The 16,992-nt window shown below is 40.3% G+C and overlaps 1 protein-coding gene across 7 annotated transcripts in view; it reads right to left on the minus strand.

The window, feature by feature from the left end:
- The window catches only part of LOC140466910 (plexin-B2-like), a 265,449-nt gene that overhangs the window by 23,305 nt on the left and 225,152 nt on the right, over positions 1–16,992 (minus strand). For all 7 annotated transcript variants that reach the window (XM_072562727.1, XM_072562723.1, XM_072562725.1 and 4 more), the window contains 7 exons: positions 13,423–13,596; positions 9,416–9,552; positions 5,761–5,861; positions 4,658–4,887; positions 1,348–1,526; positions 507–573; positions 269–415 (listed from right to left, as the gene is read on the minus strand). In XM_072562727.1, the coding sequence (XP_072418828.1) occupies positions 269–415; positions 507–573; positions 1,348–1,526; positions 4,658–4,887; positions 5,761–5,861; positions 9,416–9,552; positions 13,423–13,596 (1,035 nt within the window). The remainder of the gene's footprint in view (positions 1–268; positions 416–506; positions 574–1,347; positions 1,527–4,657; positions 4,888–5,760; positions 5,862–9,415; positions 9,553–13,422; positions 13,597–16,992) is intronic.

Genomic DNA, 16,992 nt, shown 5'->3' on the forward strand with positions numbered 1-16,992 from the left:
CTTCCTGCTGCTAGAATTGCAGGAGAGACTATCTGCTTTCTGAATTTGCCTTTGCCAATGATGTGTTTATGGAATGTTACTATGTTGGAAAAGTTAGTTAGCTGTAGTTAATATGCATGTTACTTTGTTAAGCATTTCAATAGAGTTCCAATTAAGTCAATTCTTTTTATTTAATCTGCATTTTAACTCTAGTGTAAAAACAAAGTATGTTTTGTCTAAGGTTTAGTAGTTTGACCAATTGAAATGATTGTGGGACTTGTGGACTTACCAATACATGATATTCCACATCCTCTCCCAAAAGTCCTGTGTCATTTAGTGTGTATTTTGCCTTTTTCAGTTCAGCATCCACAGGGCCCTTCTCCACCTGGTGCTTAAGTCCTTTGAAAAGTTTGTATAGTGGCTCTCCAGCAGAATCCTGAAATGTAAAAGCAGAAAGACAGTCTTCAGTCATTAAGACAATGTGAACATGCAGCCAGAACAGAGTGTGCGCAAATTTTTAGAGTTACCTTCAGGAACTGGTATAGACAGATAGACATCCAGTTGGAAAGCATCCGTTCCACAACAGTTTCACATCTATTGGAAAAGAATGACAAAAGCTCACATTCCATTCTAAAATCAATTTCAGAATTAACTCTTCATTACCCTTTACATACTCTATTGTGTTCAATCTTAACATTTTAATTCATTAATATAAAATAAAATGTAGCTATGTTTGCATATCGCAGACAAAAGATGAGACATCCAAAAATAGAAATTGCTGGAGAAACGACATGTTGAAAATTTAAAACAAAATTGCAAAAGATGTAAAGAATATTTCAAAAAGAAGTTAAAGACCCACAATCTGCAGGTATGCAATAGAAAAGCAGGAGGGTTCAAAATTAAGTCTCACTCAAAGAAGTACTATGCAGATCAAGTCTGAAGTTAAGCAGAAAATGCAAACAAGATGCATGGAAAATTTCAGTCTTGTAAAAAAGGCCAACAAGCCAGCGTCAGATGTTATGAACTTAGCTATGGAGAACAAATAAATTCAGATATTTATCACTCAACAGCAGAGTACGATTAAGAAAAGTTAATGTAGATTTGTTTTTTCTTAATGGGATTCCAGATCAAAAGTGAAAAAGTGATGTTTCAGCTGTGCAGAGCCTTGGTCAGATTCATTCTGGAGTACTGAACACTGAACCTCAAAATATTTATATATTTGCCTTGGAGGGATAAACTGCAGATTGACTAGAATTATGCCATTGGTTTAAAGGATTAAGTTGGGACAGGTTGACAAATTTTTACAATTGATTTGATGTTTTACAATAATAAAAATGTTCTGCTTGTTAAAATGCAAACCCTGCATACCTTCGGAGCATGAGCTTTGGGTTTTTAGCAACGTATTGTTCCATGAGCTCTAACAGCAGTGTCCTCATGATGTCGGTGTAGTATTCCAGCTTTCCGTGCAGAGCGATAGTCAACAAAGATGCAAAATAAACTTTTTCTCTTGCTGAGAAATCTTTCTGATTCTCGAGTGTGTGGATAAACTATTTAAAAAGTATCATTCATTAGTAAGATGTTAAATAAAGGCACAAATTCCTAGAAACTAGATTCTGCTTTCTCAGTTCCAGATTTCACCAGGCTTTACTGAGGCCTTCAGCCCATCATTTCAGCACTGGCTCGTTAAATGAGCAGCTTACTTAATGTCCATTAGGTACACCATCTGATTGGCCAAAAAGTGGCACAGGTGTTTTCCTGGCTGGAAAATTCATAGCTATCAGCAAAGAAGCCTGTGCGGATATGGAGGAATCAATACAATTAAACATTGAAATTGAAACAAGATGATCTAACAACATGGAGGGCTTCACTGCATGAAAAAACCCACATTAAACATGTATATCAAATTTTAAAATATACATTTTAAAAAATAAAATGCAAAGTATGTTTGAAACATTATAGCTTTTACCTTTATTCAGTAAGCACTGCATTAGCTGGAGCATTTATGACATTTTGGAAGTTTGTATGACCAAAAGTTTCTACTGTTTACAGATTTTGTAGAACTCTAATGCTTGGCTAAAGGAAGTCCATTTCTCCTCACTCCCTTCAATTTCTTTCCCCTTTTCTAAAGATGCTAGAACTCATTTTCCCTCTTCATAAACCTTGGAGCCATTCAGGTGACACACATCTAATGATTTAACATTGTTATATTTGTGGATTAGATCCACACTCTAGGATGACCACTCTTCAAAGTTTAGAAGTATTTATCAACAAGGACAGAAAGTCAACCACTGCTACAGTACTGGGTGAACATAAAGCCAACCTATTTTGGACATCACTCCTAATAGGTACACATTCCGCATTCAAACAGAAAAACAAAACAAGGCACTGTTATTTTGCTCCCATAATGTTTATTTGCTGATGTCTGTTGTTCCTACACCGGGAATAACAAAACACTCACAACAATGCAAAAGGCATGGAAACCTGATATAAAATGGTCTAAAACTCTGTTGCCTCTGCTCTGCACCTGAGAAATTACCATTCCCCAGGTAAAACACAGGGGGAAAAAAAATCTCTCTTCAATACCCTGTGGGGTACAGTTTCCACTGATCATCCTCAGTCACTTGGCAAAATGTTGACTGGCATCAAGCTTGACAGCAAATGTAGATAAATTGTGAATGCATATAAGGGGTAGTATATGAATACAATGGACACAGAGCAGAGAAGCCCTTGGTTACTTTGCCCTCCATATACCAGGTCATTTACAAAGTGCTAATTCTGTTAACTTCCTTGAATATGGCCTGGGAAGGTGGGATATTCCCATTACCTACTGATCAGCAATTCATTCAGATATCAAGGGAGACTGAACAATTAAGTTCAAATTTACGTTGCATTTTGCATATATATAGGGAATTAAGCACTTTTTTCAAGTTTATCATGTCATCTCAACATGAATGCTCATAGATGACAGATTAAACTGAGGCATATTTATCTACTCTATCCATTGTGTATCTCAGATAAAGCTATTTACTGATGGTTTAAATCATGAGGAGCAGGGGAGTTCAAAACTAGAAGGCATGTTTTTAAGGTGAGAGAAGATAGATTTAAAAGGATCCTATGGGGCACTTTTTTCACATAGAGGAGGTTCAAATGTGGAATGCAGGTACTTGAATAGGAAAGGTTTAGACGGATATGGGGCAAATGCAGGCAAAGGGGTCTAGTTTAGTTTGGGAACTTGGTCAACATGGATGAGTTGGACCAAAGGGTCTGTTTCCATGCTGAAAGGCTCTATGATGGAATATGAATTTCTCAACTATTCACAACAGCCCTTTTTTTCAAAAAAGCACGAGTTTGAGAGATCACCAATTTCCTGTAGTGATAAATTGGGACTCAGTTTGTGCTGCAGTTCAACACCACTAGAAACTGGGTTGAGACTGTCCAATCTCAGTTCATGGAGGATTTGTTGTCAGGATAGAAGAGAAACTTGCATCCTACCAATTCCTACAAAATTCAAATTAGGTCCAAAGCTGAATCAGAGCAACATCGTCCTGCAGCACAGGCTTTCTCGAGCCTTCTTTTATCTTACTAAGGCGATCAAATAATGGCAAGTTTTGACTTCAAGATATGGGAGCAGGTTTTAACTGGCTATTCAGCATAAATGGGGTGGTAGCAACCTCAAGAAAAAGCTTATCGCCTCATTTGCAAAGAGATGGGACCTCCTGCCTGTTTCAGCCAGTAAGCCATTTTAATGTGAAAATCAATGTCCATTGTGTGTAACTGTGGTAGACAACTGAACAACACTGCTGGAGAGACATCAGAGAGGATGATACTATATTCATGGCAATACAAGAACAAGAAGTAAGAGCAGGAGAAGAACGCATAGCTTGCCAAACCTGCTCTAACATTCAATACAATCATGGATAATCTTGGAGGTCAACACCACCAATTCAACATGCACCCCAAATCCATCAATTCCTGTAATACAAAAGTATGTCCAACACAGCCATAAATGTGCTCAATGATAGAGCATCTATTCTGGAGTAGATAGCTCTGAAGACTCACAACTCTTTACATTAAGAAATTTCTCCTTATCTCATTCTTAATTCATTATTGCATTAGTCAGAGACTACACACTCCTGTTTTTGATTCTCCAGCGAGTGGAAATAACTCCTCAGAGGTTACTGGGTCAGGCCCTTTCAGAACCAGGGAAGTTCTCCACTGGATTCCAAAAAAAAATGAAGACTGCTGTCAGCTTGGACTAACTTTCTGCTGGCCAGATTATTTTCTCAAGTGTTCTGAAATTGCAACAGCCCGGACCTGGCAAGCTGCAGCACTGCATCTGCAGCCCGCAGTTCACTATTACTGAGACCCTGCCTGCCAGACCCATTGTTTCCAATTAACAACAGAAAAGAAACTTTTTTTTTATGCAACAAAGCTTTGTGAATGACTTTTGTCATTCACTGCCACATGCTGTTGCTAACCAGAACCGAAAAATGCTACGTTACTGCTCTTGCACTAAATAGCACACTTGAAATGTGAATTATGCATTAATCTTACATTCTACCACCCCTATGAATGAAACAATAGAAGTAATGTATAATATAAGGTTCAGTTCCAATCCTCATTCTTTTTATCCTCTACACCCTAAAAGTTAATTGACTTAAGCTCAAATTTGACTTACATCGATCAAGAAAGATTTGCTGTTCAGCAAATTCGAAAACTGGTTAAGAGCTATCTCTACTGTCTGTCGCCTTGCCTCTGGAATGTCCAGTTTGCCAGTTATCATGACATCATTTTCTCCGTCCTTCGATGGTAGGAAAAAGACACGATCCGTGTACGTTTTATAATCCAGAAAAGGAATGCCTACATCATTCAGATCATTTGAGTGGTCTTCCATTTCAGTCACTAGGTCTGCAAAAAAAAATTATTCATCAAAAATAACTACAGGTTGTCCAATTTATTTCAGATATATTTTTGAATATTTGTTTCATTTTGGCATTTGTTATATATAAATCTCATTTAAAAAGCAGCAATTCCACTGATCAGGATTGATGCGTGATACAAGAAAAATCTTTGAGAGCAATGATACATGTAAAAGGTAAGTGTTAATGAGCTTTCTCTACATAATGTGTGTTTTAAGTAGGTTAAAGGTATGAAGATATCCACAATCCACAGGGTTCACTGCTTGAAATGATTCAGATAAAGGCTGGAGAGATTTAACAGGATGGCATGGAATGGCTGGAATTTATTTCATTGTTTAATCACAATTTAATCATACTGACCAGATAATTATCTTTATTTATACGATCCAACAGTTTAAAAAACACTTTGCATTGATTTAGTGCCTCCAATGATCACTAGACATCTAATTGACTTCACAACCAATTAAATACAATAATAACTATGTTTCAAAAGTAACATAAAAACACACAGCAATCAATTAGCCAATTTTCACACAGTAACTCCCATAGTCAGCAATGTGATAATGGCTAGGTAATCTGCTTTTCTGTAAAAAAAAACAAACTGCAGATGCTGGAAATCAGGAACAAAAACTGAAATTGCTGGAAAATCTCAACAAGTCAGGCAGCATCTGTGAGCAGCAGAGCTCTGAAGAAGGGTCACTTGACCTGAAATGCTAACTCTGATTTCTCTCCACAGATGCTACCAGGCCTGATGAGATTTTCCAGCAATTTCTGCTTTTCAACCTGCTTTTATGATGCTGATCGAAAGGTCAATGGCTAAGGAAACATCTCCTGCAATCATCTGGAATAGGAGCATCTTTACCAGTGAACTCTTTCTTGCATCGATCTCTCACACTCTCCTCAAGACTCTCCAGTTGGAGCTGAATCTTCTTGTACTCTCGCTCTGCTTGCTGGCTCTTGCGCCTGAAAGCAAAAACAGTATTTTTCCAAAGCTGTCACTTTTGTCCATGTAAATAAACAGAGCTCTTGTAAAGGTTGAATTTGATACTATTTACTTTGATAACAGAGTAACACTGATCTAAAAGCAAAGTTTTTGAATCTGGTTTCAATCTGGTCAAAATTGACTGAAGTAGGAGGTGAATCCCTCTGAAGAGGCAATGTGTTGCCTACAATTTGACATTAAATGAGTGACCAATTAGTCACCAACCAGTAGGTAATTCAACAATTTGTTTTGAATTGGAGGACAGAAATGGCAGGAGAGAAGAGGGAAGCTGGTCACTCCCTATTACCAGCCAAATAAACTCTTTTAGGAGCAAAGTAATGGCTCAGGGTGGGCAAGACAGGCTTTTCGAAAGTCACACGGCAAACATTCTGGCGCATGCTAGTTGACAGTTGTCTGGCTTGTTGCAGAGAGATCTGAAACATTGTTTCAAATGGTGGAAATGCACTAATTTGTAATGCACCTTACTTCAACTGAGCACATTAGCTCCATTTTGACCGCGTGAACACTTCCCATTGGATATAGCCCTGAGAAATTGTCTGCTCTATTCAGCAAGACAGCAGCAGGTCCCATCATGGCTACTGTCTGGATCTGTTGCTGGCCAAGTAGTACTTTGTATTAAAAAATACTGTTGCATAAGCAAATGCAGCTGAGATGGGTTGTTGGAATCCAGAATTTAACTGGGTTTCCAGTCGTGCTTTTAAAAACAAGCGTCAGAGTTAGGATATATATTCTGATTGGCACCCAGCAGGATTTTAGTACACAGGAGGTGTGAATGTGCCTCTAACCTCATGGATTTTGGAACCCTTCAACTTCCTCATACATAAAGATTTAATCAATCTATTAGTTTGTGTAAAGGTTGTTGTAGTGATGAAAAGAATGTTCATAAGAAGTCCTGTTGGACTGATAATCAGTCAACAGATCCTTCAACTACTTCGCTTCATTGTCCAAGGGTTGAGGCAAATGATACAGATAATAACACTGAGCTAAGCAGAAGATAGTTAGAACAACATTAGAGACAATAACAAGTAACCTGAAGATATATATGTTTTCATTCAAACACACTCAGAATTACATTTCAACAATTAATTTTCAAAAGTGGAAATAAACTATAACATACAAAGCAGCTGGTGGGATCTTCACTTGTTCCTTTCTGTGGCAGCTATGCTTCATGTATGAGCTACTTAATGAAATTAGCAACAATCTTTGCAGCAATTTTCCTGGCTTTACTCATTTATGTGCTTATAAAGCTTAGAAACAGATGTACAGCATGGAAACAGATTAAATTAGATTACTTAAAGTGTGGAAACAGGCCCTTCAGCCTAACAAGTCCGAAGAGCAACCCACCCAAATCCATTCCTCTACATTTACCCCCCCCCCACCCCTCACCTAACACTACAGGCAATTTAGCATGGCCAATTCACCTGACCTGCACATTTTTGGACTGTGGGAGGAAACCGGACCACCTGGAGGAAACCCACGCAGACACAGGGAGAATATGCAAACTCCACACAGACAGCTGCCTAATGCGGGAATTGAACCCAGGTCTCTGGCACTGTGAGGCAGCAGTGCTAACCACTGTGCCACCGTGCCGCCTCTGGAGCATTGGAAGCTGAGGGAAGTTTCTAAAATCATTCAGTCCAACTCATCACACTGACTAGATATCTTAAATTAATCTCGCCCCATCTGCCAGCACTTTGCCCATATCCCTGCAAACCCTGCCTCTTCATACAACCATCCATTAGCCATTAAATGCTGTAATTGTACCAGCCTCAACCACTTCCTATGGCAGCTCATTCCATACATGCACCAATCTCTGCGTGAAATCATTGCCCCTTAGTCCCTTTTAAATCTTTTCCCTCTCATCTTAAACCTATGCCCTCTAATTTCGGACTGCGCTACACTGCAGCAAAGAGCTTTACTTTTCATCCTATCCATGCCCCTCATGATTTTAGAAACTTCCCTCAGCCTCCAATGCTCCAGGGAAAACAGCCCCAGCCTATTCAGCCTCTCCCTATATATCAAACCCTGCAACCCTGGCAACATTCTTGCAAATCTTTTCTGAACCCTTTCAAGTTTCACAACATTCTTCCTAAAGCAGGAAGACCAGAACTGAATGCAGTATTCCAAAAGTGGTCCAACTAATGTCCTATACAGCCACAAAATGACTTCCCATCTCCTACACTCAAAGCACTGACCAATAAAGGAAAGCATACCAAATGCTTTCTTCTTTACCCTATTTACCTGGTACTCAATTTTTAAGGAACTATGAACCCTCACTCCAAGGTCTCCAAGTTCAGCAACACTCCCCAGAACCTTACCATTAAGTGTACAAGTACTGTTCTGAATTATGTTTCCAAAACAGAGTACCTCACATTTAGCTAAATTAAACTCCATTTGCTACTGCTTGGTGCACTGGCTAATCTGATCAAGATCCTGTTATACTCTGAGGTAACCTTCTTCACTGTCCACTAACACCTCTAATTTCTGTATCATCTGCAAATTTATTTACCTTTATGTATTTTAAGAGGTGAGGCATTGCCTCCTCTTTTACATGGACATTTTTCAAGATGTTGCTACTTATTTCCAAAGTTCTCTAGCCTTCTCCACAGTAAACACTGATGCAAGATGCTCATTTAGTATCTCCCCCATCTCCTGCGGCTCCATACATAGGCAGTCCTGCTGATCTTTGAGGGGCTCTATTCTCTCCCTTAACGTGTTTGTAAAATCCATTTAGATTCTCCTTAACCCTATTTGCCAAAGCTATCTCATATCTCCTTTTTGCCCTCCAGATTTCCCTCTAAAGTATACTCCTACTGCCTTTATACTCTTCTAAGGATTCACTCAATCCCCGCTATTTGTACCTGACATATGCTTCCTTTTTTTTCTTGACCAAACCCTCAATTTCTCTAGCCATCCTGCATTCCCTACATCTACCATCCTTTCTCTCCACCCTAACAGGAACGTACTGTCTCTGGAATCTCGCTGTCTCATTTTTGAAAGCTTCCCACTTTTCAGCCATCCCTTTACCTGCAAATATCCACCCCGAATCAACCTTTGAAAGTTCTTGCCTAATACCATCACATTTGGCCTTCCGCCAATTTAGAACTTAAACTTATACATCCGATCTATCTTTTTCCATCACTATTTTGAAACTAATAGAATAATGATCACCGGCCCCAAAGTGCTCCCCCAATGAAACCTTAGTCACCTGCCCTGCCTTATTTCCCAAAAGTAGGTCAAGTTTTGTTCCTTCTATAGTAGGTACATCCAACTTTTATTTAAAACCTGCATATCATATACCATTCATAGATATTACAGACAACTTTGGTTTGTAACTAAACAGGCGTACCGGTGTACACCAACAATTAACAGAGGTTACACAACATTCCATGCTGCTTCTCTCACGTTGCTGCACATTTTTGAAATAAGATAGGATACAGAAACTTATTCAACTGTAACTATGCATCAAAGCGTTTTTTTTTTGCTGAATATTAGCAGAAAATATTCAACATACCTGTAGCAGTAAATAGACACACCAATAATCAGCAGCATCGGAATCAGTACAAGTGGCAATATAAGACCAAGTGGTAGCTGTGCTGGCGTGTCATATCTTACTTTCCCCAGATAGTATTCACGGTATCCCATTTTAACCTGGTCAGGAGAGAGCAATTTTCAGAATGCATTAATGTTTTATAGCATTTAATTGAAGTGGCAACAAGATAGAAAATATTTTAATCAGTGTTTCTCCAAAGAGCACAATGGCAATTAAATTGTTCCATTATGAATTCAGAAATGCAAAATCAAGCCAAAAACAATAACTTTCTGTTCGGATTAAAGTTTCCAGCCATGAAATTCTGGTTCAAAAAGGGAGCTGTGGTCTGTGGAGAGCTGCAAACTAGAGATCAACAGAACAAAGAAAATAATATACTATTTAAAAGAATCCCAGTATTTGCCTGAACTGTACTGGGTATTTGCTTGTGAAATTCAAAAATAATCCCATAGCCTTGCTGCCTTATCACTGGCCAATATCCCAGAGAATTAGACTATGCTGAAGGTGGCAAATTCTGCTCACCTTCCCTCTGCTAGTTTTTCTCCACTGCTTCAAATATTTACTTTTTTGCCTAAATTATGCAATAGTTCCCAGAACTATAGTCATTTCTATGCTCCAGCAACACAGCATAAGGAATTTTTTTCTCACCCCTCACCTCATTCATTAAATGCCAATCTCAACACAGACCAAACAAACAGAAAATAATGTTTCTCCAGTCACTCAGTCATCAAAACCATTGATAACTTTAAATACTCTTACTAATCAGGATAAATGAGCTTGTGGCACAGATTGAAATCGGCAGGATGACATGATGGGCATCACAGCAACGAGGCTGCAAGGGGACCAGGACTGGAAGCTGAATATTCAAAGATATACATCCTATCGAAAAGATGAGCAGGTGGGCAGAGGAGGTGGGGTTACTTTTTAAGTAAGAAATGAAATTAAATCAATAGTAAGAAACAAAGTGGGGTAAAATAATGTAAAGTCTGGTAGAATTGAGGAACCTCAAAGGTGAAAAAAAAAACGTATTTGGAGTTATGTACAGGCCTCCAAACAGTAGTCAAGAGCTGGGGCACAAGATACATCTGGATATCTGGAGATTTGTAGGAAAGTCAAAGTTACAGTGATCGTGGGGGATTTCAATATGCAGGTGGGCTAAGAAAAATCAGGTTGGTAGTTGATTGCAAGAAAAGGAATTTATAGCATGTCTACAAGATCACTTTTTGGAGCAGCTTATGGTGGAGCCTACTGGGGAATAGGCAATACTGGACTTAGTATTGTGCAATGTGGCAGACTTGATATGGGAGCCTAAGGTGAGGGAACCCTTAGGAGGCAATGATCATAATATGAATTTACTCTGCAATTTGAGAGGGAGGTGGTAGAATCAGGGGTGACAGTATTACAGCTGAATAAAGGCAACTACAGAGGCATGAGGGAGGAGCTGGGAATAACTGACTGGGAGAGAAGCCTAGCAGGAAGGACAGTGAAACAGCAATGGCAGGACTAATTCAGGAGACATACCAGAAATTCATCCCGAGGGAAAAGAAGCATGGTACAAAGAGGATGAGGCAACCATGACTGACTAGGAATGTCAGGGATACCATAAAAGCAAAAGAGAAAGCATATAATGTGGCAAAGGGCAGTGGGAAACCAGAGGATTGGGAAGCTTATTAAGACCAACAGAAGCAACAAAAAAAAAGGGAGAAGATTAAATATGAGGGTAAGCTAGCCAGTAATATAAAGGATGACTGAGTTTTTTTAGATATATGAAGGACAAAATAAAAAAGGCAAAAGTGGACATTGGGCAGCTGGAGAGATAGTAGTGGGGAACAAGGAAATGGCTGAGGAACTGAATAATTACTTTGCGTCAATCTTCACAGTGGAAGACACGAGCAATATCCCAAATATTCAAGAGAGTGAAGGGGCAGAGCTGAGTATGATGGCCATCAATAAGGAGAAGGTACTAGAAAAAACTGAATGGTCTGACCGTGGATAAATCACATGGACCAGATGGACCGCACCCCAGAATTCTAATGGAGATACTTGAAGAGATAGTGGAGGCATTGGTGGTGATCTTTCAGAATCACTAGAATCAGGAAGGGTCCCAGAAAACTGGAAAATTGCTAACATGATACCCCTGTTTAAAAAGGGAGTAAGGCAGAAGATGGAAAATTACTCACTGGTTAGCCTAACCATGGTCGTGGATAAGATCCTGGAATCCATTGTGAAGGATTAGATTTGGAAGTGTATAGTAAAATAGGGCAAAGTCAGCGCGGTTTCATCAAGGAGAGGGTATGTATGTCAAGCCTGCTAGAATTCTTTGAGGAAGTAATGAGCAAGATAAACCAAGGAGAGCCAATGCATGTTATCTATCTGAACTTCAAGAAGGCCTTTGACAAAGTGCCGCACATGAAACTACTGAGTGAGGTAAGGGCCCATGGTGTTGGAGGAAAGGTGCTAATATAAATAGAAGCCTAGCTGTCTGGCAGGAAGCAGAAAGTGGGGATAAAATAGTCCTTCTCAGGATGGAAGCCAGTGACAAGTGGTGTTCTGCAAGGCTCAGTGTTGGGACCACAACTTTTCACTTTATACATTAATGATCTAGATGAAGGATCTGAGAGCATTCTGGCTAAGTTTGCAGAAAAATAGCTATGGGGACAGGTAGCATTGAGGAGGCAGGGAGGCTGCAGAAGGATTTAGACAGGTTAGGAGAATGGGCAAAGAAGTGGCAGATGGAATACAACATGGGAAAGTGTGAGGTCATGCACTTTGGTAGGAAGAATAGAGGCATGGACTATTTTCTAAATGGAGAGAAGATTCAGAAGTCTGAAGTGCAAAGAGACTTGGGAGTTCTAGTCCAGAATTCTCTCAAGGTAAACTTGCAGGTTGAGTCAATAGTTAAAGAAGGCAAATGCAATGATGGCATTTATTTTGAGAGGACTTGAAGATAAAAGCAGGGATGTACTTCTGAAGCTCTAAAAGGTTCTGGTCAGACGACATTTGCAGTTTTATGTGCATTCTTGGGTCCCATATCTCAGGAAGGATGTACTGGCCCTGGAACGTGTTCAGAGGCATTTCACAAGAATGTTCCCAGGAATGAAAAGCTTAACATTTGAGGAATGATTGAGGAATGATTCTGGGTCTACGCTTGGTGGAGTTCAGAAGGATGAAGGGGGATCTAACTGAAACATGCAGAAAACTGAATGGCCTGGACACAGTAATTGGGAAGATGCTTCCATTAGTAGGAGAGTGTAGAACCTGAGGGCACAGCCTGAGAGTAAAGGGAAGACCTTCTAGAACAGAGATCAGGAGAAACACCTTCAGCCAGAGAGTAGCAAATCCAAGGAATTCATTGTCATAGAAGGCCGTAGAGGTCACTGAGATAGATAGGCTCTTGAGTATCAAGGGTTACAGGGAGAAAGAGGGACTCAATGGGCTGAATGGCCTAATTTCTGCTCCTATGTCTTATGGTCATTTGAAATATAACCTCTCCTTTTGGTGAAGGTAGTCTAGAGAAGGCTGAATATTTTACTGCTTTGCTTAATTGTACAGAGTCTGCAAGAGAAGCAAGCTTGGTGGGCCAAGTACTCTATTCTCATTTCTTACAAATTTCTGAAAGGAGCACTGATAAACCAAACACTAATCCTGTGATACTGGTCTTCCAAGAAAAAGGCACAAAAGTTTAATTTCTGTGCTGCTGTTTCAAATGAGACCTTCAAACTTTGCACTCTTATAACTGGCCTGCACTGAGCTCTGCTAATCACAACTAGTTTTGATGACCAAGCAACGTTGATCCTGCTGAAGATGTTGGCCAAGAGTATGAAAATTGTCTCACTGAAGTAACCCAACGGGGTTACTGCTTCCACTATCCGTGCAGGGGAATCAGCATCATGGATACTTGAGTCGATAACAACCTATTCAGATCAATGACAATGTAGGGATCAACTAAAGTAAGAACTGAAGGTACGTACAACAAATTCTGGAAGATCATCATTTGTATCCCGTTTTACCCTCTTGGGCGTTGGCTGTTTTTCAGGTGGAGTACACACAAAGTCATTCATGGAAAGCGTTGTAACTTTACACTCCTCTGTCCCAATGTAAGCTTTTACTTCTTCCGGTGTCATCGCCTCATTCAGACATTTTCCCTAACGTATTAAATGATTGAAAAATAAACAGAGAACAAAAACAAAAGTATCATAAGTCATTATCTGAAGCATTAAAACCTTCTGCCTTCCTTTTACATCCAAGCACCTTTGGAATTATCACCAAAATTACAAATTTGGGAATGGATTACAGAGGGGTTAAAGATGTTATTGCAGGACATCCATCCTTCAGGAAATGCGCATGCAGCCATTGCAGTCTTTTTGACATATAGTGGATCATATCAGACATCAAGCAGAGGCAGGAAATTTCAGTGCAATCAAGAAGTAGTATTAAAATAAACTCCCACTGCTTGGAGCTTCCCGGGGTTATGAAAACCATCAGAGTAAGGGAGGTGGTAGCTGCCAACTCCACAACACCTTCTCCAGCATTGCCATCAGGCTAGAAAGTGTAAAATTGCTAACCCGACTCCTCTAGGAGGCTTTTGTATGCCCCAACAATTAAAGGCCTTTCTCTCCACCCTGCTGTGATCGTCGACCCATCTCCTTCCCCTCCCAATTTTTGAAGGCCATTCCCAAGGGTATCCGATAATGGTTTCTAGCACCACAATAAAAGCACAATTTTGCAGTTGCTGTAAATCTGAGATAAAAAAAAGTGCTGGAGAAACTCAGCAAGTCTGGTAGCACTTGTGTACAGAGAAACAAAGTTAACATTTCAAGTCTGGTATGACTCTTCAGAAATGGTTTCCAACCACTGGTTTTCCCTCCCAGTCACCAGCCAGGCAGTCAATTTGTATGGTTCCCAAGTGGGAAATAAAACGAATTGATAATGAGATCTTGTCATGTTTGGTGGTATCTCCGTGTCCCCAGCCTTGCCAAATTCTTCAAGACATCCTGATGAAAATATCACACCTTTGTTTCCAAATCGCACTTTAAAATAGACAGCCCAAAACAGCTACAAAAACTGAGAGGAAGCAAGAGGCTACATTTCTTCACATTACTATTCCACCGCATACATGGAATTCAGAGAGTGGGAAAAACAACAGTTTACAAAGAGATATGTGCAGTTTTCAAATCAAAGACTCAATGCTACAGTGGAAACCATAAAGAAAACAAGATGCAGCTTCCTGTAGTATTTCATTTTCAAATCATTGTTCTTGAAGTGCAGTCATTCTTGTTCTGTAGGCAGACACGGTAATGAGCATGCACAATCTGAGATACTATAAATAATATTGAGATAAAGTGACCAATAACATGGATTCTGCTGACACTGAATAAGGGATGAATATTGCCTAGAACTCCAGAAACACTTAAAGGAGTACTATGGAAATGTAATATCCTGAACAGGCAGACTTTATTTAAGTTCTAGAAGTAACTCAGTAACTTTAGCAACTGTGTCACCACAGTACCACAGGGTTGCAAAGTAAAATAAACTAATTGGCATCAAGGCTAATGACGTGCACCTAAAATCTGTTCTTCTCAACCCTCATTTTATCATTCTTTTCAGTCATCAAATTGTGTGTAATCTGTATACAAATTGGAATCCCTTGTTAAATGGAAGAGGGCGGCCTTTGTAAAGATGAGGCATGAAGGTTCAATAGGGGCAATTGAGAGTTATAAGGTAGCCTGGAAGGACCTGAAGAGAGAGCTAAGAGCAGCAAGGAGGGGACATGAACGGTCCTTAGTTGGTAGGATTAGGGAAAACCCTAAGGCTTTCTATAGGTATGTTAGGAATAAAAGAATGACTAGGGAAGGAATAGGTCCAATCAAGGATAGTAATGGGAAGTTGCGTGTGGAGGCTGAAGAGATTGGGGAGGCGCTGAATGAATACTTTTCGTCAGTATTCACTCAGGAACAGGACATTGTTGTCGATATGAATACTGAGGCACGAATAAGTAGAATGGATGGCTTTGAGATATGTAGAGAAGAGGTGTTGGAAATTCTGGCAAGGGTGAAAATAGATAAGTCCCCTGGGCCTGATGGCATTTATCCTAGGATTCTCTGGGAAGCAAGGGAGGAGATTGCAGAGCCATTGGCCTTGATTTTTGTGTCCTCTTTGTCGACAGGAGTAGTGCCAGAGGACTGGAGGCTAGCAAACGTGGTTCCCTTGTTCAAGAAGGGGAGTAGGGATAATCCTGGTAACTATAGGCCAGTGAGTCTCACTTCTGTTGTGGGCAAAGTCTTAGAGAGAATTGTAAGGGATAGGATTTGTGCACATCTGGATAAGAATGATGTGATCAAGGATAGTCAGCATGGTTTTGTGAAGGGCAGGTCATGCCTCACAAACCTTATTGAATTCTTTGAGAAGGTGACTAAGGAGGTAGATGAGGGGAAAGCGGTAGATGTGGTATATATGGATTTTAGTAAGGCGTTTGATAAGGTCCCCCATGGTAGGCTACTGCAGAAAATACAGAGATATGGCATAGAGGGTGAGTTGGAGGTTTGGATTAGGAATTGGCTCTCTGGAAGAAGACAGAGGGTAGTAGTTGATGGCAAAGGTTCATCTTGGAGTGCCGTCACTAGCGGTGTTCCGCAAGGATCTGTTTTGGGACCATTGCTGTTTGTCATTTTTATAAATGACCTGGAGGAAGGGTTAGAAGGTTGGATGAGCAAGTTTGCGGATGATACGAAAGTCGGAGGAGTTGTAGACAGTGAGGAAGGATGTGGCAGGTTACAGCGGGATATAGAGAAGCTGCAGAGCTGGGCAGAAAGGTGGCAAATGGAGTTCAATGTAGCTAAGTGTGAAGTGATTCACTTTGGTAAGAGTAATAAAAAGATGGATTACTGGGCTAATGGTAGACTACTTGGTAGTGTGGAAGAGCAGAGGGATCTTGGTGTCCATGTACACAGATCTCTGAAAGTTGCCACCCAGGTAAATAGTGCAGTGAAGAAGGCATATGGCGTACTGGCTTTTATTGGTAGAGGAATTGAGTTCCGGAGTCCTGAGGTCATGCTGCAGTTGTATAAGACTCTGGTGCGGCCGCATCTGGAATATTGTGTGCAGTTTTGGTCGCCATACTATAGGAAGGATGTGGAGGCACTGGAACGGGTGCAGAGGAAGTTTACCAGGATGTTGCCTGGTATGGTAGGAAAATCCTATGAGGAAAGGCTGAGGCACTTGGGGTTGTTTTCATTGGAGAAAAGAAGGTTTAGGGGTGATTTGATAGAGGTGTACAAGATGATTAGGGGGTTAGATAGGGTTGACAGTGAGAACCTTTTTCCACGTATGGAGTCAGCTATTACAAGGGGGCATAGCTTTAAATTAAGGGGGGGTAGATATAGGACTGATGTTAGGGGCAGGTTCTTCACTCAGCGAGTCGTAAGTTCATGGAATGCCCTGCCAGTAGCAGTAGTGGACTCTCCCTCTTTATGGGTATTTAAGCGGGCATTGGATAGGTATATGGAGGATAGTGGGTTAGTGTAGGTTAGGTGGGCTTTGAT

The sequence above is a fragment of the Chiloscyllium punctatum genome, chromosome 44 (assembly GCF_047496795.1).
Source record: "Chiloscyllium punctatum isolate Juve2018m chromosome 44, sChiPun1.3, whole genome shotgun sequence".
NCBI lineage: Eukaryota > Metazoa > Chordata > Chondrichthyes > Orectolobiformes > Hemiscylliidae > Chiloscyllium > Chiloscyllium punctatum.